The sequence below is a fragment of the Magnolia sinica genome, chromosome 3, assembly GCF_029962835.1.
Source record: "Magnolia sinica isolate HGM2019 chromosome 3, MsV1, whole genome shotgun sequence".
Classification (NCBI taxonomy): Eukaryota; Viridiplantae; Streptophyta; class Magnoliopsida; order Magnoliales; family Magnoliaceae; genus Magnolia; species Magnolia sinica.
In genome coordinates, this window is record NC_080575.1 from 108024526 (window position 1) to 108052073 (window position 27548).

At 40.2% G+C, this 27548-nt stretch overlaps 2 protein-coding genes across 8 annotated transcripts; both read right to left on the reverse strand.

The window, feature by feature from the left end:
• Window positions 1–250: 250 nt before the first annotated feature.
• On the reverse strand, window positions 251–14152 carry LOC131240618 (uncharacterized). 7 transcript variants are annotated; one of them, XM_058238945.1, is made up of 13 exons: window positions 13906–14151; window positions 13727–13820; window positions 13446–13535; window positions 13107–13184; window positions 12537–12608; window positions 10776–10828; window positions 9037–9187; window positions 8404–8514; window positions 8015–8141; window positions 7756–7856; window positions 7016–7154; window positions 1780–1832; window positions 251–614 (listed from the first exon to the last, which is right to left on the reverse strand). In XM_058238945.1, exons 1-13 carry the CDS (start codon window positions 14040–14042, stop codon window positions 531–533), a joined length of 1290 nt encoding a protein of 429 aa, XP_058094928.1. In that variant the 5' UTR covers window positions 14043–14151; the 3' UTR covers window positions 251–530. The 7 variants fall into 7 exon arrangements, with proteins under 7 accessions (XP_058094928.1, XP_058094929.1, XP_058094927.1 ...); XM_058238946.1 differs by having other exon boundaries at window positions 7756–7853; window positions 12534–12608; XM_058238944.1 differs by having other exon boundaries at window positions 12534–12608; window positions 13906–14149.
• Window positions 14153–18272: 4120 nt separating this feature from the next.
• On the reverse strand, window positions 18273–27008 carry LOC131240621 (ribosome production factor 2 homolog). The gene is made up of 6 exons (XM_058238954.1): window positions 26807–27008; window positions 26186–26389; window positions 20126–20371; window positions 19769–20011; window positions 19615–19680; window positions 18273–18665 (listed from the first exon to the last, which is right to left on the reverse strand). The coding sequence occupies exons 1-6, from the start codon at window positions 26873–26875 to the stop codon at window positions 18546–18548; spliced, it is 948 nt and encodes a 315-aa protein (XP_058094937.1). The 5' UTR covers window positions 26876–27008; the 3' UTR covers window positions 18273–18545.
• Window positions 27009–27548: the final 540 nt, after the last annotated feature.

Sequence of the window (27548 nt, forward strand, 5' to 3'; positions counted from 1 at the left end):
GATATCACAAACGGCCGTGATTTACCCATCGAGAACATTTCAAAACTGATCTAATTCTTTGTCCGGGATCCAACCCATGGCTCAGCGGTAGACATAGTGTGTTTCAACACTGAGGTCATGGGTTCAAGTGCCCATGCAAGTCTTGTGTGGAAAAAAAAAGAAGAAGATCTGGTTCCTTGTCAGTTTGTCATTTCTAGAGAAGCATTAAAGTAATCCAGGGATGACTAAGCACTTGAGAAAACATCACAGATGTAAAATAAATAAAAAGGAGGAATTTAGGCCAATCTCAAGCTCCCTTTACAAGTGAAATACATTCATTGATAGATTGTTCTCAATTATTTTGACGACTCCGTAAGAGATTCAACTACTTATTTTCAAGACCGACAACCTTGAATCGTCAAAACTAATACATAACTCTTGTTGCCACTATTTCCTCTTGAGTACCTTCACCATCTTCTAATGCCCCTTCCGTTTGCTAGCAACTGAATGAAGTGCTCATATGTCCATGGCATGGGGTTCACATGGGAGACCTAATGTAGAAATGGAGCCAAGCGTGGGTCTGTGCGCCTGGGGAGACCTGTCCGAGCACCAAGAGACCTACATCCAGCAGCTGCCTGCAACGCACACCGCACAGGTCGTGAACAGTTCTATCTTTTGACATTGTGCATTGGTCTCAAACATGATAATGATGGGTCAGACGTGGCAATGGAAAACCAGAGGCCACAGCTCATCCACGAACCTTTTGACATCACTGAAAATATGTTATACTAGTGTTAATTTTAGGGTGCAAATGGGCAAGCCGAGGGTGTTCCTGACCTGGCTATGTAATTAATCGGGTCTGGACTTCAGTCCCAGACTTGATCAATTTGTACATGCGTCTAGTCCCATTCGGGTCGATAAGGTCTAGATGAGAGGATCCTGACCTAACCCATCTTATCTATGGGTCAGCCCTAAGATTGCTTAGTCTAATTTCTAACTCAGTAACTCCCCATTGAACATGGTTCTGGTTGGGAACTCTACTACATGTTTTCTTTAGGTAGGTTACAGGTCAATGTTAATAGCCCTAATTACTTTAATTGAAAGGAATTTTACAAGTCAGGTTTTGGTTTGGGTCGAATCTTGGGGCATCAAATCTGACCCAACAGATCTGCGGCGGATGGGTCAGGTCAATTTTCAGATTCACACATTTGATAAAGGGGAACCAGACCAGCGGGTCCTATATCAGATCCAGGCCCGTGTGTGGTGTTTACTGTCAGGTTGGGTTGATTGTCATCCCATTTGCACTCATTGTTAATTTATGAGTGTTCAATAGGGGAAAAAAGGAATGTAGATATGGAAATAAATATTTTTGGTAGTTGGAAAAAGACATGCATTGATGACTAACATGCGAGTCTGCCAAGTGTATATAAAATAGAAATGATTCTTTTTTTACTTTTTTGTAGAACAGGCGGGTCTTGTTACAAAGTTTATCTCTTTTCTTTTTCTAAGGCAAGAGCGTGGTTATTGGTTTGCACTGGGAGTCAGCTCCACCACCAAACTCCACAGGACTTGACTCAAACTTGCCCAACTCAGTTGACTGGGCAAACTGACCTGAGCATCTTGCCAAACTGGTCATTGTATTCTCATATAATTGGGAGAGTTGACTCCTGCATCTCGTCAAATTGGTTATTGTCTTTTTCTTTTTTCTTTTCCTTTTTCTCCTCTAAACTCGTGGATTTTTATTTTTTATTTTTAACTCAAGCACAAGTCTGAAACTCCGAGGAAAAGAAAGAAGCCTACCACTTGAGCTGCAAAGGGCAACATGGTCTCCGGTGGCATTCCTGCACAAATAGCTAACAAGACAGCAGAAAATGAATCAGAATTCATGTCAGAAATGAGACAATATGAATACCATGTATTGAATATGAAAGATTACCAAAATAACAATGGCAAGATAATAATGTTCTGCAAAAAGTAGAAGTGCTACTGATTATCTGAGAACAAACAGATGGCATTGGCAGAAAAAAAGAAGAAGAAGATTCTTCAGAATTATATGATGGATGAAACATTTGGTTCTGAGCAACATATCAAAACACTACTGCAGAACAGTAGAAGTTATCCAGCGTTAGAAGTGAAAGGGAAATGAAGATGCAATTGGTTTGCTTGAATTTATGTGGCAACCAACATTTTCTAATCAAGTGTCACAAGAAACTTTTGCCACTAAGGGACCACATGTAATCATTTCCTTCAAGTTTGCATGCCTTTTTCTTTCTGAACAAAGTGAAGAACAGGCATCATCTTTTGCTTCTTTTCTGCTTCAACAAGTGGAAATGGATTGATCAGATTGATACTGTGATGTGATTTGTGAAAATACAAGGCTCAGGCAACCTCTATATAAAATGGGATCTGTACTATCTTAGCAACTTTCCCGGTAAAGAAATAGAGACAAAGGTTGTCACTCACTTATAAATCAATTAGCCAAATATCCTCTGATTGCCATGTGATACTGCATTATCAGTAATACCAAGAAGAGTCTTTTGAAGTCCTCTTCATCATGAGTTGAGGCAGAATCACACTGTTCCTGTCAGTTGACAGGTAAATTCTAGTTCAACAGTGGAACCTCAAAAAATGTCTAGAGGAGAGGTCAGAAGTGTCTTGAGGAAAGATACACAGATGGTTCAAAGTCTTATAGAACAGTGTCTTCATCAATACATGAACAAGAAAGATGTAGTGGAAAACGTTTTGATTCATGCAAAAATAGAGCCTGATTTTACTGAACTTTTCTCGCAAAAGCTTGAAAAGTCACTATTTATCGCTTGGTGGTCGAATCATGCTTATTAAAGTGGCATTATCAAATATTCCCCTCTACTTTATGTCACATTTCAAATGTCCATCATGGGTGCTTTCAAGGCTTGAGAAACTTATAAGGGATTTATGGCAAGGGATGGAGGAAAAAAAAAAAATTCATTTGGTTAACATGGGAAGAGGTCTGCAAATCATACAAAGACAGAGGAGCAGGTATTGAAAATCTTAAATCCATGAACCTTGCACTGCTCGGAAAATGGTTGTGGAGGTTCAGGATGGAGGAAGGGGCGCTTTGGAAAGATCTTGTTAAATGTAAATATGGGTGCTTGGATGGGGGGTGGTGGACTAGGGACTTGTCCGCCTATAGAGCGTTTGGCTCGTAGAAAGGAATCTCTTCTGTGAAGCAGGTTTTTATGGAGGGGGGTGGATTCTCCTCGGGGAACGGTGAAAAAAAAAATCTGATTTTGGGAAGATGTGTGGGAGGAATAATCTCCCTTGAAAGTTGAGTTCCTTGATATCTTTCGTGTGGTCCCAAATCCATCTGTTGTGGTGGCAGATTGTTTCTCCCATATTGGCGGGGTGGTAGTTTGAGAGCCTCCTTGTAGGAGATCTTTTTGAAATGATGAGGTTGAGGAATTTGTGGCTCTCCTAGATCATATTCACCTCTTTGTCCCATCCCCTCCCAATCCGAACATGATGTTATGGAAGATTGATAAATTGGGAATATTTTTTGTCAAATCTTTCTACTCTCTCACGCAAGGAGGTTTTGGAGAGGGGCAACGGAGTTTAACAAGTTCGTTTGGAGCTACAACGTTCCTCCGAAGTTCGCCATGTCTGGATGGTTGGTTGGTAGGAAGAAAGAGAGTCCTCACCATTGACAATCTCCAGAAAAGAGCGATGTGATTCCTAACGTGTGCTCATTGTGCAAGCAAGATGAGGGGACTGTGGATCATCTTTTCGTGCATTGCCCTTTTGTGGGACAGATTTGAGAGGACATTCTGGGTCGTTTTCAGTTGATGTGGGCTGCTCCGGAATCAGTTGGTGTCCTCTTGATTACTTGGCGTGGGATGTGCTTCAGGAAAGAGATGAAAACGCTTTGGAGAATGGCTTTACTTGCAATTTGGTGGGCTGTGTAGTAAGAAAGAAATCATAGGTGTTTTGATAATTCTAGCAAGTCGGTTCAAGGCACTACTCAAAGGGCTAAATTGCTGGTCATTGATGGACTTATTAAGTTCCAAATTTGAAGGGATGTAATTTGGTTTTTCTTGGCATGTAATTGGGCCGCCTGCTCGGCGTCTCTTATCTTTTTGTTTTTGCCTTCATTTCGTTTGCTTTCTCTTTTTTAATAAAATTTCGTAATCTTTCCAAAAAAAAAAAAAGCTTGAAAAAGAGAATCGAGAATTTTTCCAGGTATGGTTCAACACTAGATAATGATTTTCAGCAAGTTGGTTGAACAAGAGGTTGAGCTCATGCATAAGATACGCCCAACTGGATTCACTTCTTTACATATTTCCAATGGATCCCATACCTTGCCATTGAACCAAAGTCCGGTATCTTGTGCTGCAGGACATACAATAATTCCTTCAAGACCAGCCATGTGAACTAGCTATCAGGCCCATCAAGGGCTCTCACAAGTGGTGGGGAGTCAATGCATCAAGATATGCAGACTGCTGATGATGCCATTGCTCATGCCAAGAGGATGGATATTGTACGAAACCTGCTCTCAACTTGGAACTCACAAACGGGAATGCTACAAGGAATGAACTAGATGGGAATCAAACGTGGTGATTCTAAAATTCCCACAATTTTAAACGTGCTATCGTCACCCATTTAAATTGTGTTGTCATCATATAACCGGTATGTGTAAAAACAAATCCTGTGTGGTGTCATATGAAACAAAGCACCTGAATCCAAAATCTATTGATGATTCAAATTCTCTTGTGGAATCATGAATAACAACAATTCCCTTTCCTTGGATGAATCGCCTTTTGCAGCTAGGTTTTCTCAAAAACCTTTTAAATCCAATGCTTGATCATGCGAACCGGGTTTGAAAATTTTCTGATTTGCCTTCATGAGTAACATTTTTTACGCAAGTGGTCATTCTTTCTACAATTCCAACACTTCCTTCCTTTGTGCCCTTTCGACTTTGATCTTGTTTGATCTCTCGCATTGGTACCTCTCTCAGTAAATCCTCCTCTAACCATCATGGCATCACCAGAAGATTCCTCATGTATTTTTTTATGAGACTTTCGACAAGCAATGCAGACATGGCTGACTATATGTTGAGATCTGGACAGTTGTTGAGATTCATAATCAAACCATCCCATCAATCTCGAATCGAGCAAAGCAGAAGTGCAACATTTTCTTCATCGTTAATTTTCACATCGACCGCCATCAATCTGCTAATCATGATATTAAACTCATTCAAGTGTTCTTAGAAAGAGGACCCTTCATCTACCTTTAAGCTATATGACTGTCGTCGATGGAAGTTCTTATTTGACATTGATTTCCCTTCATACAAGTTCCACAATTTGTCCCATAAACCTTTGGCGGTGGTTTGATCAGACATGTTGAACGAAACTAAATCATCTAGATCGAGAAGTAGATCCACCCTAGTTAACTAGTTTCTCCTAAAAACTCCATCTTTAATCTCTACGGGCTTCTTTTCTTTTCTTTATACTACAATTGCACAGTCTTCCTCCACCAATACCGTGTTCATCTTTAATTTCTACAACGCGTAATTGGATCCTTCGAACTTCGACACCTTAAATCTAGTAGAACTCAATCTAGCCATTTAAAACAATTGCAACACAAACGCATATATCAATCTTGTGCTAAGAGGCTTCTCAACCTTTTGTTTGATACCAATTGTTGCGGAAAAACACCCCTAAACAATAGGCAAAGAGAAGCAAAACCACAAAAGAAAAGGGCAAAACAAAGCCCAAACATATCTATTATATACCCAATAAGTACCAATACACAATGGGGGTTGGTCCCATTTTTCGTGAGTGAATGCACAATACTTGTTCATCATTCAAATGATCCATTCGTAAGAATTTTTCTTTATTCATTTTATCCTCCTTCATGAACTTTCGAATCTATGGATAAAATACGATAAATGGCAATATTATGAAGACAATAAACATAAGGGTTGCGCTGGTTGAGGGACTTAATCTAACACCTTACGGCAAGAGCTGACGACAACCATGCACCACATGTGTCCACGTTCCTGAAGGCACCTCTCTTTCAAGAGGGTTCACAACATGTTACTATCAATGCATAAGCAACTAAAGAGTACATGTGTTTAGCTACCAAGGAAGCAATAACCCATAAAGAGGCTAGAGCAAGACTTCATTGAAAATGAATTGAATTATTGATTGTGTCATTAAGACCCTTATGACCATGTCTCAATCGACCCCCAAGCCAAAGGGAAAAACAAGAGACGAGGTACGGAAATTTACATGGTTAAGCAATATGCTCACATCCACGGGGTGACAACATGGAGGTTTCTTCTTAACTAAAACAAGAGAAATCAAGTGTGCATGTCTCACCTCTCTCTCTCTGACCCTTCCACTGTACAATCTCTCAACAAGTTATCACCCTTCAGGAAGATCACCCTCGGCGTCTATCTACATGTGTTCCCCTTATATAGACAACACATCCATGGAGAGAGCACCAAAGCCTACCCAAACTAGGCTTCATACGTACGGACCCAAGAGAGGAGAGGAGAGGAGAGGAGAGGAGAGGAGATGATGTGTCCTTATGAGAAATGTCCATAGGCATTTAACACTGACTTCCACCATTCAACATGCTATGCCTTTCTTTGAACGTAGAATTCAATTAGTCAGGGGACACTTTTGCTAGCACAAGAAGCTGTTTGGGCAGTGGTTATGGCATTAGTTCACACAAGGAGTCTGAGGTTTACATGGCTACTGCTACTATAACCTGTGGAATCATGAAGGGGTCTTCTTATTTGGGGCACGTGTAAAATACAGACCAACCTTAATGTGAAGTTGATCATGGGAATGGACAATTTACACCATGGTCTAGTTTCATGCAGGGAATTTTGACTACTGATCCCTCTTTTCAATATTTGATATTATATATATAGGGCTTCTTTACAGACAAATACACATATGCATGTGTGCATATCTATTATACAAAAACATTCATGCTAGCACAGTTGGAGAAACAGACAAATAAAACAATGTAAGGACTGGGGTCCACATACCATAAAGGATTACCCCAATAAATGCATCTCCAGCACCAGTGGTGTCAATGAGTTCTGAAGGCGGTATCTTCTCTGCCGTTCCCACAAGTAACTTCCCACTCACTGTACCAATCCCACCAGCACTCAGCCTCATCTTCGACTGGAAATGATAAATAAACAAAAATGACTGAATCTCATATGTTTGATATCTTTGACTTCAAAGATCATCACAATCATATTAAAGAACATTGTAGTCACGAGAGGCTACAATCAATCAGATTTTGGAAGTGATCTAACAACCTGCGTCTGCTAGAAGAAATAAAGCAATCAAATGCAAAAAGATTCTTCCAAGAAAGAACCACTAACTAAATTGTGAAGCTGCAAATCTAGGTTTGTATTGATTGATGGTCGTGGCAGTGGTGAAGTTTGGAAAGACAACAAAAAAATTGGAGCTGTTTTCAGAATTTGGGTTTTGGAGCGGTAAACAGTTTTCAGAGTTAACACCAACAATATTGTCCACTTCGAAACTAGAGGGAAATCAGTAGTCAAAAAAGTAAAAAGGAAAAAAAGAAGCATCTTCAACATTCTGTTTCATCAAACAGGAAGGGACAAAAAAAAAGGAAAAAGAAAAAAGAAAAAGAAGTTAACTTTGTCCTAGGGTTGAGGCTCTGATGAATCGGGCATGGTTTACAACCTTGAGGTCACAAGTTTGATCATATACCACACAGCAGATTTTAAAGAAAAGAAGTTCATGGATATACCTTGGATGAGAGACATGTTGGAATGGCCTTAGTACTGTCGATCTTCAGCTTCAATGACTCCAGTAAGCTGTCTACATCTATTTCTTTTGATTCTGGCTCTTCTATTACAGGTGATATTTCATTAGTAAGTACAAGAATTCAAAATTGATCAAAGCGACAAACCACAACAAGATCATCCATGTCCCATCCCCACCCTCCAAACCCAGAGTTTGCCCATAGTGTGTCTTTCACCAAAGTCTGCAGCTAGTCTTGGACTCACCATTTGAGCTTCTCTCAAGCATTATACAGCCATCCCCTCCAAGGGTCACAATTACAAATTTGAGATGTGGTAATCTCAGCATCATGGATACTAGTGCACTTGGAACTGATGGGGCTGTTGTCCATGCCTGCCATAAGACATAATTTTAAAATTCTTGAATATGATGCATATATGATATTGTCATTACCTTTCAAAAAATAATATTACAGCATCAAAATATTAGAATATACAACATACAACCTAGGAAGCTCTTCACTTGCAATCAAGGAAACATGAAACAAGCATAATTCCTAATCAGAATCTGGCATGAAAATTTTCTAGCATGAGTCCTAATTATGCAGAATCATGACAACACATTTAGAAAGTTATGTAACAAACCATTAACTTACCTGAGGAAATTTTGCAGAGCACACGACATAATCTGCATGATTAAGAAGATCATCCAAACCCTCCCTCTTCCTTTCTGCATCAATTAAGATGGGTATTTGCATGCGGGTTGCCTGCACTGGAAGAATTCCAGAGTAGCTGTTTACTACCACTTGTCACTGGTAGTAGGACTAAGCCAACAATACAAAGATAAGCACAAAAAAGGTGAACTGAGAATGGGAATCCTGTGTGTGGGACTACTTCATCCTGTCACAAGCTTACAATATGAGTAGAAATTTGTTACTGGATGTGCTAGGAGGTTGGCTTTGGCAATTTACAAGAATGCTTTCTTGCATTCAATTCTAGGAAAGGGGAAGATTTTTTCACTCTCTCAACAATCATGTGGCAGACAAGTTCTCTCTGACTTTGTGAAAGCTAGCCTCATCACATAGGGATGGTTTCCTCTCTTTTTGAGTGTGACACAGGGACCAAAATTTTGGTCCTATAAATATCATACACAATCTGGTGACAATTCTTGCCTATTATCTTGGATCAATAGCACAAACAATCTAGCGGTTTAAGAACGGTGGGAAAAAAGACTGACTGAATAAAGACGAAAGGATTGTAAAAGGAAGCATCAATAAAATGATGATTACCTCTTTTGCAATAACTAAAGCAGTCTCATGCAATCTTCCATCAAAATAGACAAGTCTTGCACCGTCCAATGCAGAGAACAAACTTGATTGCAAAAGGTCACCTGGAGTCATGGGAGGGTGTCCAGGAGTATGAATACAAGTACGAGTTTTCCTGGAAATAATGACCAAATTAATCTAGCAAAGAATGAAATGTTCTTGCTAAACATAAAATGCTTCTTCATCATAATCCAAGGAAATCTAACTTTACTTAGACATGATTTAGGAAAATAGATCATATTGCATATCATTAGAAGGGAAAGAAAAATGATGAAAAATAGGATCAATTAACTAGGAATCCACAATTGCGGAAACCCTTTCATTGTAGAGACATTTCAAGGTTATTTTATTAAGATAGGCAAACAACAGTCATAGAGATTTGAAGAAAAAACATCAATAGACCCTAGAATCACCCAAAGAATTCCAAAAAGCTGGAAAAGAAAAACCCATACCTCCCTAGCAAAAGAGCAGTGAAGGAAAACATGATTAACCGATTCCGCATCTTGCGGATAGAGAGGGCAGAAATTCGGGGAAAGCGGAGAAAAGAGTCTGGAGGCTGAGCCGTCTAGCCATTCTGTGGGCTTTATAGTTAGAAAGAAACAGTCGGGCATTCAAGAACAAAAGCGCCACAGCGAGATGTCTTTAGGAGGGCAAAATCTTTGGTTATAGAATGGGTGTTGGCTTCAGATAGCTCCTTCCTTTTCCCATTGGGGTGGAAGTAGGCAGTCAGCTAATGGGTTTTCTGTTTTTCCTTTCATTCTTTTGTATATTTTGGCTTTGGCCTCTCAATTAAATTATCATCTTTCAAAAAAAAAAAAAAAAAGTCAGAGAGATTTAATGTTGGGAACTGGCTAGGATCCAACAGAGATCGAGAAAACTGGCAAAGCATAGGAACTGCAATTGTGAGAAATAAGCTGCAGGACAAATAATGTCTTATTATTCCCTTTAGGATAAGTTAATGCAGGGGCATTTTCACACCGGGCTCGAGTGGGGTCGCCTGTGGGATGCAGGGACACACTTGGGATGGGCGGGGCCCACGGGGGAGGTCTCGTGTTCGAGACTCCTCACCGGCGGTGATTAATGCGCATTTCACACTGGGCTCGAATGGGGTAGCCTGTGGGATGCGGGGACACACTCGGGGTGAGCGGCCCGTGTGAGGCGGTACTCATGTGATTTGGGGCCCACGAGAGGGGTTCGACCAAGGTCCTAACCCACGAGATGCGGGGCCTGGGTTATGAGATAAAGGGATTAATTCGTCATGCTCTAACAGTTCGAGCTTTTAGAGCAAGTGGTTAATTGTCCTGCATCACAAGTTGTCAGACAGCCCACAACCTTGCAAGATCTCCAATGCCAGTGTTGCAGTTTATGAGTTGCTGGCAGTTGTAGAGAATTCCAAGTGATTTAGTGGAGCCAAACCAAAGGAAAAAAGAAATATTTACAGCAGTTATAGTTCACTTTTTGCGAGGAAAAGATTGTTCCACAGAGCCTTGAGTGCAAGATTAGAGAGGATGGTGAACAGGTAGGACAAGTGAAGGATTTTATGATGGGATTCTGCGGGGAGCATGGCACAGTGCAAAAAAAAAAAAAACATATAAATACTGGATTGCTGAGTTCTAAACCCAAAAAAACATAGTTGATATATATATTTCAAAAAGCTGTGTTGTTTCCGAAACTTCAGCATGCATTAGAAGAAAGATCCTTACGTTTCATTGTCAACAATAACATAAGTAAATGGTGAATTTCCCTCCTCCGCGACCTGGAAATAAGAATGAAGGAAATTGGTCAAGACTACACAGAAATGCTACATCTAAAGGCAAAAAGCTCCTTAACAAGGATTCAAAACGGCAGTAAATATATGAACACAAGACTGAGGCCTCGAACAGACGTGATAGCTATTGGAAATGTGATCCACAGTTCAATAATATAAATTGTAATAACATTTTATGATTCAATAATAAATGAACTATGAGAACACACAGAACACCACCTGACAGTTATTGCTCCTAGTGACAGCGAGGGCCTTCAGGACGGATCATATAATGCAAATGGAATAGCTACTTTCTGTTTCCTCCAAAGTCATTTTTTGGTCATAGCATTCTCCCAGCTGTTTGGGGCAGGCTGTGCAAATCTTTTTTCGCCATTCATTGTTCTCTAAATCCCTATCCTCAAAAGGTGAACAAGCCTTTTATCCCTTCCCTCCAACTCAATCCCAGTCTTTCGAGGTCTTCTTCTCATCCTCTTTTCAGGCCCTTTTCCCGAAATCGAAGTCCCCTCCCATCGGCATTATTTCTACTTCCTGCGGCATGTGAACAAAACCATCTAACGAACTCTCTATCATATCATCTCCTATTAGCGCTACTCCTGGGCTGCTTAGAACGTCCACATTCTTAATTCTATTATTGCTAGCCCATCTCTACATCCAGATTTCTGCGATGCTCATCTTCTAAGCATGTTGTTTCCTAATTGCCTAACACTCTTGCCCCACGCAGCTTAACCAGTCAAAAGTGATCGTCTAATTTTTCCCTTGAGTTTCATTTGCATGCGACATACACACAAGACTCTAGAGGCACATCTTTTTACTTCACCCAGCCCTAATTCTATTGGAAACATCCTCATCAATCTCTACATCCTTCAGAATTATAGAGACACAGTAAGAAAACATGTTGCTTAAGAGATCTCTTGGGCATCAACTTCTAACTAAAGCCCCGCCTCTATACCTTTCCTAGTAAGTTGCATTCCACATAATCTATCTTGTTCCCATTAATTTTTAAACCTCTAGAGTTTAGAGTTGATCGCCAAACCTCCAATTCAGCATCCACCCCTCTCTAGTCTCGTCAACCAGCACCACACCATCTGCAAACAATATAAACCCTCCAATTGAGCATCCGCCCTCTCTAGTCTTGTTGAGCAGCACCACACCATCCGCAAATATCATAAGCCAAGGAACATAGGCCATTTTCCAATCACATTGAGTTAAAAAGATTGTGGAGTTGAATGCACAAGAAACAAATGAAATCTGTGAACTTTTTTCTCTTCCCAAAGGGGAACAAACTGCTAAACTTCGTATATCTTTGAAGTAAAGAACTTTGTAGATGGCTCTACTGAAAGAATTAAAGCAAAATCAGTTGCAATGTGACACTCACAACTCAGTGAAAATGCTTGGAATAAGATCTCTAGCTCAAAGTGAAATGTCATCACAAAAGTAGGGCTATCTGTCCAAGCCTCAAAAAGTTGGAGGCTTAGGGGGGCCACTTGATGTATAGCTTGGATGCCCCGCATATGTGTGCCCGTGTGTGGAGGTGTGTCTGGGCGTAGCACGGCTCTAGTTATCCTAACTTCAAGATAAAGAGAGGAAAGGGAAAAAAAAGAATAGTTGTCATGATAAATAAAAGAAAAACAAGTAGTAAAGTTAGATATTGGCAAGTTCATAATGAGTAACAATGCACTGTCTCAACAATTACCACCATATAAGAAGTATCTACACCATCAGCTTCTAGTTCTTCCAGCACACTTCTCCCCTGACCATCATTAGCAACCTGGCGAAAAAAAACAAATGCATGTGAGTCAGAAGACCCAGAATTCAAGTGAACCCAATGTGCACTTAAACTCCTGGAATTCAGACTGAAGATAAAAAAACTAAAAAATAAAATAAAAACACCACCTACAGTAGCATTTTTTGTTTATCAAGAAATTTTTTTCTTCTTCATCTATGTCATCTGCTTTCATAAACTAACATTTTATATAATCACATACATGTTTGTGTGTGTCGGGTGACATATAACCATATGATTATTTGGACATGCACACATGTCTGGTTTCCTGAGCCCCCTCTCTTTGACAACTAGTCTGTGTGTGTCTGAGTTACATCGATAACAGCACAATATAAACACCCAAGGCACAGGAAGATGAACAATTTGTAATAGTACAAGAAAACCATAAAAAATAACAACAACAACATGGACGAATTATCTTGTTCAAATCCGATTTCCTCCAATCAAGTAGAGAAGAGAAGAAATGAGAATAGAATGCAAAACCTTAGAAATCACCCTCGGGGTCAGACCCAAACGTGCGGCACTAGTTAAAGCATTCCCTGTATTGCCACCTCCTTGAACCTATACAGACACATCATAGCATCAACCATCAAAGTTATAAGCTGTTAGACGCCTTTAGATTACTTTCCATATCAAAATCATGTTAAACAACAATCCCCTTAAACACGAAACTGATAATGGATGTATGGAGAAGTAGCGGTCAGATAACAAATTCTATAACATCTTTTACAATATGCATCCACATCAGTATTGCATTAGAATTGCAAATGAATTCAATGCGTCCACCATAGGTTATGTTATGTCCACCATGTTTGCTTTTACCTTCAAGCTCGTGCTGCGTATCTTATCGTCGGGTTTAGGATATGTAGCCACGGTAGCCAAGAAGTCCAAGCCAACTGCACCACAACCTACCTGCAAAATAACGCCTCTGTTTCAGCAGAATCCATTAAAGGCGAGAGAGATGGTTTTGCTAGCATGTGCCGGAAGGCTCCGTCCATTAACCAGAGCCGATGGCGAAAAGAGCTACATCAACAGCTCAGATCGATTGGTTCTGTAAATGCACATTAGAGCAAGAAGGACAAAGGGGAGGAAAGTAAACCCACGACTATCCGTTTCTCTGGCAAGGCAGGGAGAGGAGATGGAACATCTGCATACACCATCGATGATGACAACGACGACGACGACGACATCTCAGCCCTGAAATTTCCACTCGAGGAAAAAAAGTCTATATATTAGAATGTTTTTCCTCTCTCTCTCTCCCTCTCGTAGTTAATTTATGTACCTGAGGAGGAAGGTTGAGTTGTCATTAATAGGGAATTTGGGGCGGAAAGGGAATGCTAAGACAGGAGGTTTCAGTAGCAGCAGCCTAGTTGCTGAAGTTGTGGTGATTGCGCTGGGACATGAGGAAATAGAAAGCATTTTCCCTGGTTGGTTTTGCTTCTTTATTTCTTTATTTCTTTATTTCTTAAAGGGTTACTACTGCTTCGTGAGGTAATGGAAGAGCTCTGTCCTTGTGTTTTTGGATTGGGAGATTGCCCTGCAAAGAATGATTGAATCAAAAGAAAGGCGTGTTTGGCCGGAGGATGGGATGGTAAAATCCCGTGATATGCCAAACGAGCCAAACAGACCCGATGAACTTGTCCCGGATATAGCAAATCTATGGATCTTAAACAAAACCACTGACATCACCATCATTACCTTAAAATTGATCCCATCCCTCTTAATCCCGTTCAATCGTGCCTAAGGCATATTTGGTTAGACAGATTACAAGGGATTGGAAGGTAAAATCTCCAGATATGTCAGGCATGCTAAACAGACTCGGTGAACTTATCCCGGATATGCCCGGCCAAACAGTGCATTGGTTATCCCAGGCTTTCAATAGCTACAACTACAGGGACCTGATCCAGACTGATTATCCGTTGCCTCTGGGTCGGCATACGTGGACGAGATCGGAACCGTTCCTTCAGTGGGTCAGTGAATGGGCAACAGACCAGATATCCCGCTGCTCGGACGAAAAGATCCGAACGTGTTAATGGATGTGGTACAAATGAGTACTTGAAATATACAAAAATCGGGAATGGTTCATGTTAGGTTGTAGCATGGACATCATCTGAACCATCCATGTGTTGGGCCACCATTGGATAGCCAACACAGCGAAATTGCAGGGTTCAAGTGATCGGTGTTTCACAGTGGTGGACATTTGCATTGTTTTGACTGTCCATTGACAAATGGGAATGTCATCTGGCCCATCACTTGATAGACGGTCAAGATGGCAGTTGGTGGGACATCAGGTAATCAAGATAGGTGAAATGGTATCCATCGTTAGAAACTAGTACAAGACTTTCAACGGACCCGGGCCTGAGGTTGGCTTCATCCGGGATTTTGCACGATTTGGGCCCGGCCTGACAGGCTGGTATTATTCGAACCTTTTTTTTTATGCCTGGCCCGATCTCAGCCCATTCACAGCCCTACGTACAACACACCTCTATCTTCTGCGTGACAGAGAAGTTGGTGGATGAGGGCGGTCTGTACTTGAATACCGCACCTACGTCGGTACTGGGTGTTGCTGGTAAAGCCCAAATGAGTGAGACAGGGTTTGGCTGATGATCCCAACACCAGTCGGCTAGCTCGTGTTAAAGCCATATGGGCCCCACCACGACGTATGTGTTTTATCCACACGTCCATTCATTTTGCCGGATCATGAGTCCGAAAATGAGGCTAATCCAATGCGCAAGTGAACCATTTCATCCCAAAAATAAAATTTTAAAAAAAAAATGTGAAGATTGAATGCTTACGGTTGAAAACTTTTTCAGGCCATAGGAGCTTTGGATCAAGCTTATATTTATGTTGGATGGCAAATAAACAACACGGCCTTAAAAAAGTATTTAATGATAAGCGTTCAATCCCTATTATTCCTATGGCGTAGTTCACTTGAGCTTTGAATCCACTTATTTAAAATGAGATGCTAAAATGGTTGGATAGAAAATGATGCTTATCCACTTAAACTCATCCACTGGTTATTGTCCTAAGGAGCTCTTATCGCTTTCTTCTGATTGTACCACTTCCCTTTTCTCTAATTTAGGTGACGAGGTTTCTCTTATCTTTAATCTAGGAGGGGATCTCTTTTCCTTATCACCGAGTATGATTTTTTTTTCGCTTCCTCTTCTTTTCTTCTCAGCCAAGGTGTGAGTTTCCTGTACCCCTGGTCTTATATTCCTGACTTCTTTGACCTTCGGGGATTAATGAAATTTTCCTTCTAAAATAAGATGACTTACCTGCCATGAGAAGGAAAATTTTGCTACATTAAATGCAGTGTGTTGCAACAAACAGGCTATTCCTACTTGTGGCAAGCAGAAGATCCAGATCCGTCGATAAAATACACACATCATGCTGGCTCACAGGGTCATTAGTCAAACCACGTGCAGAAAGAAGGTTGATCTAAATCTCAGGTGGACCGCGCTATAAGAGATGGTAATGATTGAACAATCACCGTAAAAATCTTCTCGCGGGATGCAAAAGTTATAAATCAAGTTCATATTTGCGTTTTCCTTTTATCCAGGCCTATATGATTATGGGCATTCAATCATCACATTATAGTGGGGCCTAGGAAGTTTTTAATGGTGGGCGTTTAATCATCAAAGTCTACCGTGTGGTCTACCTCAGATTTACATCTACCTCAATTTTGAGCTCATGCCCTAAAATGAACTAGCAAAATGGACAATAAACATGAATAAAGCACATACATTATGGTGCGCCCATAGAGCTTTTCCAGTAGATGTGTGCCACGCTACGCAATCCCAGTTCAGACCATTTATTCAGCAGGCCTTACAATGGGAGGACCACAGATCACCATACCACATCAATTAGATGACATAACAGATCTGTGACATACTGACATTGGAAGTGGGTTATGGCCAGGATGTCTGAATCTGATTAGCGTGGCTTCTTATCTGTTGACCATGCAGAGTACTGCCCACTGGATGAACGGTACGGATGACAACGTCTCCCCCAACTTGATCCAGCAAGGTGTGCAGGATTTTGCATTCTTTGGTTTGAGTTGGCCAAGGTTGAAAAGTGGGGTACAACAACCGATGATCCTGACCGTCATTGGATGGGACCCATCTATGATGACTGCCACAAATCATTCCAGTTGAATGATCCTGTCCATCCAATCGACCCCCACATTTTTTGTTGCTGTGTTCTTTTGTATCATCAATCGGACAGCTAGCACCGCCTGATCAATGTGACTTACTTTGAAATGCGGTGTGATCCACCACCCAATGACTGGTCCAGATCATGAACCATGTGCATCAAGTACAGGTTAGGTGCCCGTTCTTCCAGCTGAAATAGCTTTTAGATGTAGCAGATCATTTGGCACAACCATCAGAGCCATGATGCCGGTGCAAATTCCTGTGGGGCCTATCGATGATCACTAACAACCATTGGTCATGATCAGATTATTCAAGCCCTCCAACTAAGGGGGAGAAAATGGTGTTACCAGCCATTTTTGTAAGCCTTGAATCGGATGTTTGTGTCATCCAATAGAGGTGAATTTTGGGTCATGCACAATCCACGTTGAACACCACAAATCCAATGGTCCACCACAATCACAGATGGACCACATGAATCCTACCGAGGAATTTGCACCGTAATAAAGAAGTTTTGATCGCGACTGTTCATCAAAAGCGTCCAAAACAAATAAGTATAAGAAACGGAGTAGAGTTCTTGCAGGTTTGCAAGAAATGGAAGGTCACGTTTTAGCAGATCCAACATGTACATGTCTGGTGCGCCCATAGGGCAGTAGCTTTGGACCACCGCATGGATGGGCCACAGCCTGAAAATAGCAGCAAGAGGATGATTCTATGGACCCGATCAGTTCTATTTTCACCTATTCAACCGCTTGGAGGACCCATAACAGCAGCTACGGCAGATTGATCACAGCAGCCCACCAGATCAACGTTGTACCACCGCAGTGGCTTTTAGGTCGCAGCCTTTCCCATAAAGGCCCACTAGATCGATGGTGCCAAATCACCATATCAAGGTTGTATGATAGCAGTGGCTTTTAGGTTGCAGCCAGTCCCCATTATGGCCCACCACATCAATGGTTCCAACTCACCAAAGGCATGTGCCCTGTAAAGTGGATGCTGAATACCTGTCTTTCCAAGATCATACACCACAATCTATTGCCTACCAGGCCGTCACACTCCTTCAAGATCATACACCATCTTGAGATAGTAGTCAATCTTGAGGCAGAATGGACAGCTTTAATATCCTATACAGGCTGTGAATATAGGTTTGTTAATTCCACTGCATCCACGTGTGAGATCTGAGCTTTCCATCAGGTGAGCCACACCGTTTAGATCTTCTGGCATAAAAATCAGGCCATGTAACACCTCAGGAACCACAGTGATATCAAAACAAATGAATGGCTAAAAAAATAAATAATCATCCGTCAATTTATTTGGTATGTCGTGGCCCACCCAAAGAGAGAAATTGTCTGATTTTTAGGCAGAAGATCCAATTAATATTACCAACCTTACGAAAAGCTCATATCTAACATGTTTCATACTTGCATGTGTGCCAGGCGTGTGGATGTGTTCAGCTCCATGAGCGTGTGGACCATGTATAACCCATGCACAAGATCATTCCTTGACAAAAGATCAAGATCGCGCCCAATTTTAAAGAACTGGCACAATACAAAAGGAACTTGGCAAAATCCCCACCATCAAATAGACTCGACACAACTTTACCGATGTTCATGAGAAATACATGCAATCCCATTAACATGAGATTTTGCTCTTTCCAGCCATCTCCAAAATGAAAGAACAAAGACTGTGTACACCCCTACCTATAACAGAGGGGGAAAGGGACAAGGTACAGATTCGTGGCAGAATGGTACCTTTAGAAGATGAAAATAGAAGATTATTTGGGATCTGCCTTTTGCTTCTTTGATTTGTGCGCTTTTGCCTCCTTGTTCGTCTTAGCTTCCCGCCGTTCCCTCTTTAGACCCTTCGCATCGTTAGATAGCGCCATGTCTCCAACCTAATAATATATGCATTCTGGGTCAAGCCAATGGAATAGAAATGAAGCAATCTTAACTACTAGTTAGGGTGCAAGTGGGCCAGGAAGCCTGGCTGATCATTAAACTGCTTTTTTAAGGACTTACTTCCTTACTCATGCCTCGACTCACGAGAGTTTCAACACCAGGTCATGGGTTTGAGTACTAATTGTGGTTAAATCCTACTGTGGTGTGAGTGCGTGGGTGCGTGTGAGGAGAGTGTGTGTGTGTATTAAATAAATAAATAAATAACTAAAACACGGTGTATGACACTTGATATGCAGGACTCTGAAATTGTACATGGAGCATACAAATTGTGGAACTGACTGTTGCTAAGTCACAAAATTAGATTCATTAGACAATTTTAACCTCGGATTCATGGACACTAGTTGAAATAGGACAATTGGATCATCTTTTTTTTTTCCTTCTCATTTTAACCACCCAATAAATGTCCACCGATCCAATAGTCAGATAATCAAACAATCTAAATTTTTAGTTCACCATATGTCTAAACTAAGACACATAATTTGGACAGTTAATTGAATTATGTGCATGACCCATATGCAATTCCTAAGTAATTTCCAAGTACCTGCCTATTATCTGTCACACTCTACCAGAGTATCAAAGTTTTCCTCACTACTTTTGGACAGATTGAGATGAATCTAGATGCCCATGAGATGGGTTTGATCTGAATTTTCAGGCCCCTCAATGAATAGGTCCAAGAGGCTCATCAGAAGAGCCGGCCATGCCTACCCTAACTAATTTAAAATTTTCATGCTGAGTCCTTGGCTAGCAGGCTGGGCCAGGACTGGTCTCAGATCCTTGACAAGGGGGCTGGCCTGGGCACAGGCATTTAGAACATGGAGACTTGGACAAGCGTCTGCCCATCACTTTTGCACCCCTACCCCAGTTCGAATATGTTAAAAAACGCACCTGTTGATCAGGAATGTATATCTTCCCAATTTTCCCTTGTAGCACATCGCGGCTAACATTTTTCATCTGCAAGTGAACAAGTAGCAGGCTCTTAAGCATACATTACAAAATCATCGAATGAAGAATTTAAGGCAAGGAGTACAATGATTTCAACCTTCTTCTTAGGCTGATCTGACGCAGTTTTCATAGCTTGCTTCTTGACGCCTTCATTGGGAAGACGATGCCGCCGGACTACAAAGTCCATGGAGGGTCCCACTTCTACAAGTTCCATCCTAGGGACAACTGTGCCTGACCTTTTAAGCCGCAGGGCACAGTGTGTGAAAAATACTGTGTTCGGAGACACGGCTGTAAATACATAAGCCCGGTCAACCCCAGCAAGATTGAGAGTTTCTACAACCTGCACAAATTGCATCAAGGTTTTCATTTCGCATTCTTTGGTCAGTATTATGTCAATGTTTTCAAGAAGAATTTTAAAAGGTTGAGGAAAAAAAACCCAAGCCTCGGCATGTACCTCTCCCCGGAACAGATCGAGCAGAACTTCCTTCAAATGTTTCAGCTCCACTACATTCTCAAAACCATCTCCAATGAAAGCAATGAAGGGTTTTGACCCAACTCGTGGAGCTAATTTCTTATCGTATGAAAATGACTCCATGGCTTTGAAGTTCTCCACACCAACCTCAACAAGATCGTAAATGTGGTGATCGTAAGTCCGTCCCATAATTAGATTGTTTGGCCGTTTCTTCGAATGAGAACCAAACTGCAAAAATAAATAAATAGTCATTGCTTCCCTAAGGGGCTACAAGAATAAATTCCACAAAACAAGATAACACCCTGCTGAGAGAGACCATGGATGGAACATGGTCACAAGATTGGACATTTTACACAAAATTGAATTTCAGACATGATATGGCTGAAACCTAGCCTTTTTTCTGATGAAGATAACTAGCCTGTCCTGACATATTTGGATATATCATAGATTAACCAGAAGAAGAAGAGTATTTGGGTATCATAGATTTAGAGAAATCAACAGATTCACAATCTAAGGGGTAAAGAAATTGAAATTTTTCTAATAAAGGCTGGCCTAGTGTAATGTAGCTATGGTGCTTGCATGTTGAAAGGTTATATTTTATGGGAAATTTCAGTTGCACACCTATATTTGTTCTAACTACAGTTGTTCCTAGGTCTTTAACATACTTTTGTACACCCAATTAATTAGCCAATAAAAAATAATATCTTAATGACTAAATACCTCTCTATAGTTTAGGGCTCAAGATTACCTACTCAATATGATTTTGATTACGCAGTCAATCTACAGTGGGTCCCATTGATTCTCTGGCCCAATGATGGTCCAGATGATATTCCCCCACCTACATATATTTTCTAATGGGTGGAGTCGCAAGTTTTGATACTTCAGATTACCAAAGCAGAATATGTTTTAGGAATTACTTTTCCAGAGTACGTCATGTTAATAACCATGCATCCACCCACTAGATACATGGTACCCATGTACCTCAAATCCAAATCATCCAATTTGTGGGACATAGAGTCAATGGGACCTTTCCAAAATAACACATCGAGCAGTGATCCTACAATCCATTCATTGACCATCAAACATAGGGCGAGACGGTTAAAAAGAAAAAAAGAAAAAATCAATGGTTCAAATTTTAGCAAGCGTCCACCATTAGGATGCTTTCAATGGTCCAATAAATTGAACTTTTGGGTGAAGTCTATGTACTATAAATCCATGATTTGGATGACTTGAAACTTTGGATAGAGGTGCATGGTTGCCACGAGTATAGAAGCTGCATACATGCATTGAGAGGATTGTATGTGGTGGCAAACATTAGGAGACCACTATATATAGGTCAACTCCACAAAATGAGAATTATTGGTACATCCTAAACTTTGATAAGTGCACATTCATTTGTTTAATTTAGATTTAACCATCCATTATCAATCTACCAAAAAGCTATTAAGGGTACTAACATACTTAATTCCTCGGTTTCTTTCCAGCCAAATACAACACAGTTGCATGGATTGCAGCCTTCCAAAGCAACGAACCAACGGGGTTGCAGAAACGCCCCACCAACAAGAGAATAATGCACGCACTGCTTCCAAGGACAGCCACATCATGTCAAATCCAGTGTTTTAGATAGCAAATAGTCTGTAGCATATGCTCACCCCTCTAAAGCATGAGGCATAAGTAACATAGCGTGTAGTTTAAGCTACAGGCTACATATAAATTTTTAATTAAACCAAAAACAATCATACCAACAAGCCAACTACCTTAATTAATGTCTTAATGAAGAGCTCCACATAGTGGTTAATGAAGAGCTCCAAAAAGTGAAAAATAAATAAATTGAGCTCCACATTGAAATCTCCAAAAACCAGGTAGTTTGGACATGGAAGGGGGGGAAGTCCTTCATTTTTCTCCATATGCCCTTTAAACTTTTACACAAATTATCTCTTCATATGTTGATCATTCTTACCCATTGCCTTAATGGACAGTTTTCCCTTTTCCATTAAACAGCTTTAATTTTATTTTATTTATAAAAAAAAAAAACAACTAAGTTCTCATACAAACATAATCATGTCGCTGCTGTTGCATTCCAAGTCCAAGAGTGATCTATGTAAAGGGAGAGACTGAGGCCCCATTTGTTAAATCTGAAGTCTAAAGACCGAATCTGAAATCTGAAGCCTGAATCTGAAATCTAAAGCCTGAATCTGAAATCTGAAGTAAAAAAACTTGTTTGATAATTATGGCTGAAGTCTAAAAATTAGGTACTGAATCTGAAACAACTATTTGTTAAAAAACATCTTAAATGTCCGAAATATGTTAATTTGACACATTTGCCCCTATCTCTCGTTTGGAAATGTTTTACATTATAAAGAAATTATTTTTTATTAAATGAAAATAAAATCATTATATTTAATTCAAATAAACTAAAATACTTAATAAAAAACTAAAATATCATCATAAGGCCCTCAATTTCTCTTAGCGGGAAGATTGTCACAATGTGTTGTATAGGATTGAACACCAGTAGCAATAAAACCTTCAAATAAGGCCCACCTTATATTTATATGCTATCCAAACCGTTTATTAGGTCATTCCCAATTGAATGAAGTGAAAACATATTGATCCAAAACTTTTGTGGCCTATTTAAGTTTATTTTCCATCCAATATGTTCATAAGGTCACAAATACCTATACGAAGGGGAAAAAAAATCAACATTGATCCAAAACTTCTGTGACCCCAAAAAGGGTTTCAATGGTAGACATTCAATCCCTGCTGCTTTTTGCAGCTTATTTTTCGTCTCAAGTTTTAATATGAGCTCACCAAATGGATGGATGGTTTGGATATAACACATACCTCGTGATGGGACCCACAGAACTTGGATGCGGATTAGCTACTGACAGGTTGAATAGCGAGATTCACTACCTAAGTGACGTCATCAAGTTCCATGAGCCCACTATGATGTATGTGCTTTATCTACACCGTCCATTTATTTGGAGATTTAATTTTAGAGCATGAGTTAAAGAATGAGGCAGATCCAAATATGTAGTTGACCCCACTACAAAAAACAGTCGCGAGATTGATGCCTACCGTTGAAACCTTCCTAAGGATCACCTTGATTTTTTTTTGAAATCCAACTTGTTCACGAGTTAAAACAGACATGAAAGAAGGGAAAAAACAAATATCAGCTTGATCAAAAACTTTTGTAGCCTATTTAAGTTTTTAATGGTGGGCGTCACTCTCCCCACTGTTTTATGTGGTGAGGTCAGCTTTGGATTTGACTCATTCTTTGGATCTTTATCTAAAATTATATTTTCAAATGGATGGACGGCATGGATACAAAACATACATCATGGTAGGGCCACATAACTTGGTGACGTAACTTCAGTAGCAAGTCTCGCTACTCAACCTGTCAGTATCCAATCTGCGTCCGTGGAAACAGATTGGCTACTCACCTGCCACCAGCCAATGGCTGATGGTCGGTGTTATGTGGGCCCCAACATGATGAATGTGTTTCATCCACGTTGTTCATCTATGTTTCTAGATCATTTTATGGTATGAGACCAAAAATGAGGTATATCCCAATCTCAAGTGGACCACATTACAGGAAAACAGTGTTGAATGAACGTCGACCATTAAAAACTTTTTGGGGGCCATAAAAGTTTTGGATCAAGCTGATCTTTGTTTTTTCCATTCATCTAGGTCTATATGACCTAATCAACAGATTGGATGTCAAATAAATAGTACATTGGGCCTTCGGAGAATTTTAATGGTGGATATCCAATCACTATTGTTTTCCTGTGGTATGGTCCACCTAAGATTTATATTCCTCTCATTTTTGGTATCAACCCTAAAATGATCTTTAAAAATGGATGAATGGAATGGATGAAACACATACATCATGGTGGGGCATAAAGAAGTTTTATAGGTTAAAAGTTGATTTTGTATTGCGCAAACAATTTAAAGAGAAAAAATTGTTGCAGTAACTTGAAAAGGGGTAATTTTGGAAGCAAAAATTTTTGTTTAATGAAAAATTCACTGAGCGCATTCCGCATTCACCATTAAGTCAGACTCCTATCACGGAAAGAATTCAGTAAAAAACCACTTAGCACTTTCCTCCTTCCGCGTTAAAGACGCATTAACAAACACCACTAAACACGGAACATTTTCCCAATTCCGCGTTAAGTGCTAAAATTCAGCGTTAACAAACATGCCCTGAGTCATTTACAGTAGAAAAGTAAACAAGCAAATCAACTGTTTGAATAGAGAGAATCCTGCATATGGAAATGGAAAACCCCTACGAAATCATCATGATATGAAAACTATGGAATCCAATTAATAATTCCGCTGTTAGGTTTTGATTGTTGTTTTCCATGAAAATGTTAAAAGGTCAACAGTCAAACAATGGAGAATTCTCTTGTAACTGTGGAAATCTATGTTTACGAGGTCTTTTGGGAAATGATTTTGCTCATTTTCAAGGAAAGGTTAGGAAATTGTCACATCAAGAGAATTTGTATTCATTTGCTTGGTTTTCTCTCCAAACAAAAAGCTTCAAAGCACCTGATTGACTAAACCATTGGCCACATCATCAACCTCCCTAGGAATTGAAAATATCTACTACTAAGATCAATGGCAAGGTCTTGGATTTCGTCAACAATGAAAGCAAGACACCACACTTCCTCGTCTATGTTGTTCACCAAGCAATACCATTTTTTGAATCACCTCCAACCAAAATTATCATGTGATAGTTGAAAACATCTTCAACCAGTTAGAAGTCCTAAAGAAAGGCTCCAGCTTCCACCTTATTGGAGCCTTCGACCCTGACATGACCAGAGAAGAGAAGCTCAATCTACTACATCTCGAGGGCACAAACTTTGCTAGAAAATCCCATGTAAGACCTAGGTTCACCAGATTATCTTAGCCAAGCCCTATTTAACTTCACGATGTAGATTCTAGCAGTCTTTCCTACGTCATTGCATATATGCCATCCGCTTTGGGTCTACTAGATTTCTCTTATGACTACAAATGTATTAAAAAGATAATATAGGAGGGGTAGATGGAAAAGGTGCAAAAAATTGTCTGTTCTTATCTTCTAGACCGTGAAGTGTTACACTATCAAGTATTCCTATGATTCCTATGAAAGTCTATAGATCATGTGTAATTAAAATGAAGGTGCTAGATGTCTCTCCAAAAATCATTGGATCCATGCTGTATTGTTGTCTGCTTTGGATTGTCTGATTTGGGTCCACTAGCTTTCCTTTTACAAATGCATTAGTGAAAAGAAGTATAACATATGTTCTAACATGTGAAATGTCCCACACACAATTGGCTATTTCCTTGAAACAACTTGAGTGTCCGCGTGTAATGATGTATGTCGTACTTGAATTAATGAAATGTGTTATATTGTAGTCACCTTAATGCTCAATATTTCTCGAATTTTCTCATTCCTACTTTTTGGTTTTTAAAATTTCTTTAGAAGAAAGATGCTAAATACGACAAGAATGCCTCATTCCTCAGAGACATACACATCCTCACTCTCAGTTCAAACGCATCCTCTCTAAGGCTGTGTTTGGATATACAGCTAAATCAAATTGTGAACACTCAGCTTAATCACAAGGAAGTCGCAAAAAAGCTAATGATGTTCTCTAGTAATTGTAAAGAGAAAGTAACCTTCCAATTGCAGTTGCAGTTGCAGTTGCATTTCTTCGAAGCCCACTCAAAATTAACTCAAATCAATTTCAGCTCCCAGTTCCCGATACGAACGCTAAGGAAACTACAGTTTGGTTCATTTTCCACTTTATTAGAGTAATAATCAAAATTCAATTCAATGGTGCATACAAACACACCCTAAAGTTTCCGATGTTAACTTTCCCTATTTCCTCAAACACCCGTACAAGATAGACATCATTAGATCACAACATACTATCAAAAAAGCCAAAGCCAACGTTATTCAAATTCCATTCTGAAATGACTGCAACATTGTTCAACTCAAACAACAGAAGAAGTAAAAAAAAGAACCAACAAAATCAAGCCAGTTCTTTGTGTTTTTTTGCTTACCACAAAAAGACTGCAATCGGTCTTGAGAGAAAAGAACTCCAGAGAAGTCTCCCCGCCGTTCTCAAACGGCCGTATGTTGTCATTCTTCCTACTATATTTAATAGCACTGCCCTTCTTCAAATGAAAAATCTCCGTCAATACGGAATTCAATACATTGCTAGTTTTTGTGCCTTGAAGTATCAGCGTCTTTTTACCATTCTCAACCTACACTCACCGAAAAAACAAATTACACAAACAAACTCTTCTAAAATAATTCGCTTTGCCTCCATCACGAGCCTGTGCAACTGCCAGCTGAGGCCCACATGCTGAACGGCCGGATGATCAGGACCGTCCATGTCATGGTTTATACTATACGGGCGACCACAGATGATTTTAAACAATGAAAAGAAATTCAACGGCTCGCATTCAACTCTAAAATCAAATGATAGGATGATCAATGATCATGGGGAAACAATAGCTTATTTATGTCAGTAACGGAAACGGACGGTTCAAATCACTGGAACATCTCATCATGTGGGCCCCAATGGAGGGCGAGACGGTGAATACTGAATCACGATGGAGGCGAAACGAACTCTTCCTACAATAGCCATTGCATGTTACGTTTTCTGAAGAAGAGATTACCAGCTTAGGAGCGCGCTTCTCAAGCTCACGTGCAGCACGTGCATTCTTGGGGGTTTTCACTTTCAACATGGATCTATCTGCAACTCGAGCAGTCTTCTTCTTCTTCCTCTTCTTTTCCTCCGCCCCAGAATCTGTCGATGTACGGACGAGGTTGGAGACAGCACAAAGGGAGAAAAGGAGACGGTTTTCAGGGGTTAGGGTTTTAGACTCGGGGATGGACGGCTCGTTTTGCCTCTGTCGCGACTACGGATCTATCGTGTGTCGCCTCTCCGTGGGGCCTACGTACTGAATGGTCTGATCATCAGATCCGTCCATGTTGTGGATTGTATCTATACCGTCCATTTTATCAAAATTACACTGAACGGATGACTTTGACCATCACTCTGTGTAGATGAGATTAGAACAATTGAATGAAAAAATTTCAATGGCTCGCGTTCAACTCTAAAAATAAAAGCTTTGGATCATCTCTGAAATGTGACTATCTAATAATGGATGATCTTTGGCAATAAAGAGAAAATGGACGGTTTAACACATTGATTCATCTAGGAATGTGGGCCCACTGGGCGGTCACACGGGCTGGATTCTGAATCGCAACAGAGGCAAAACGAACTTGTGCTAGGGTATGGTGTGCGTTTGTATTCATTTGTTAAACGGTAATGACTCGTCCACGGTGCACGAGCCGTTCATATCTGTTGTGGATGGTTCATGTCCCCAAAATAATAATGGTCGGGTGAGATTAACC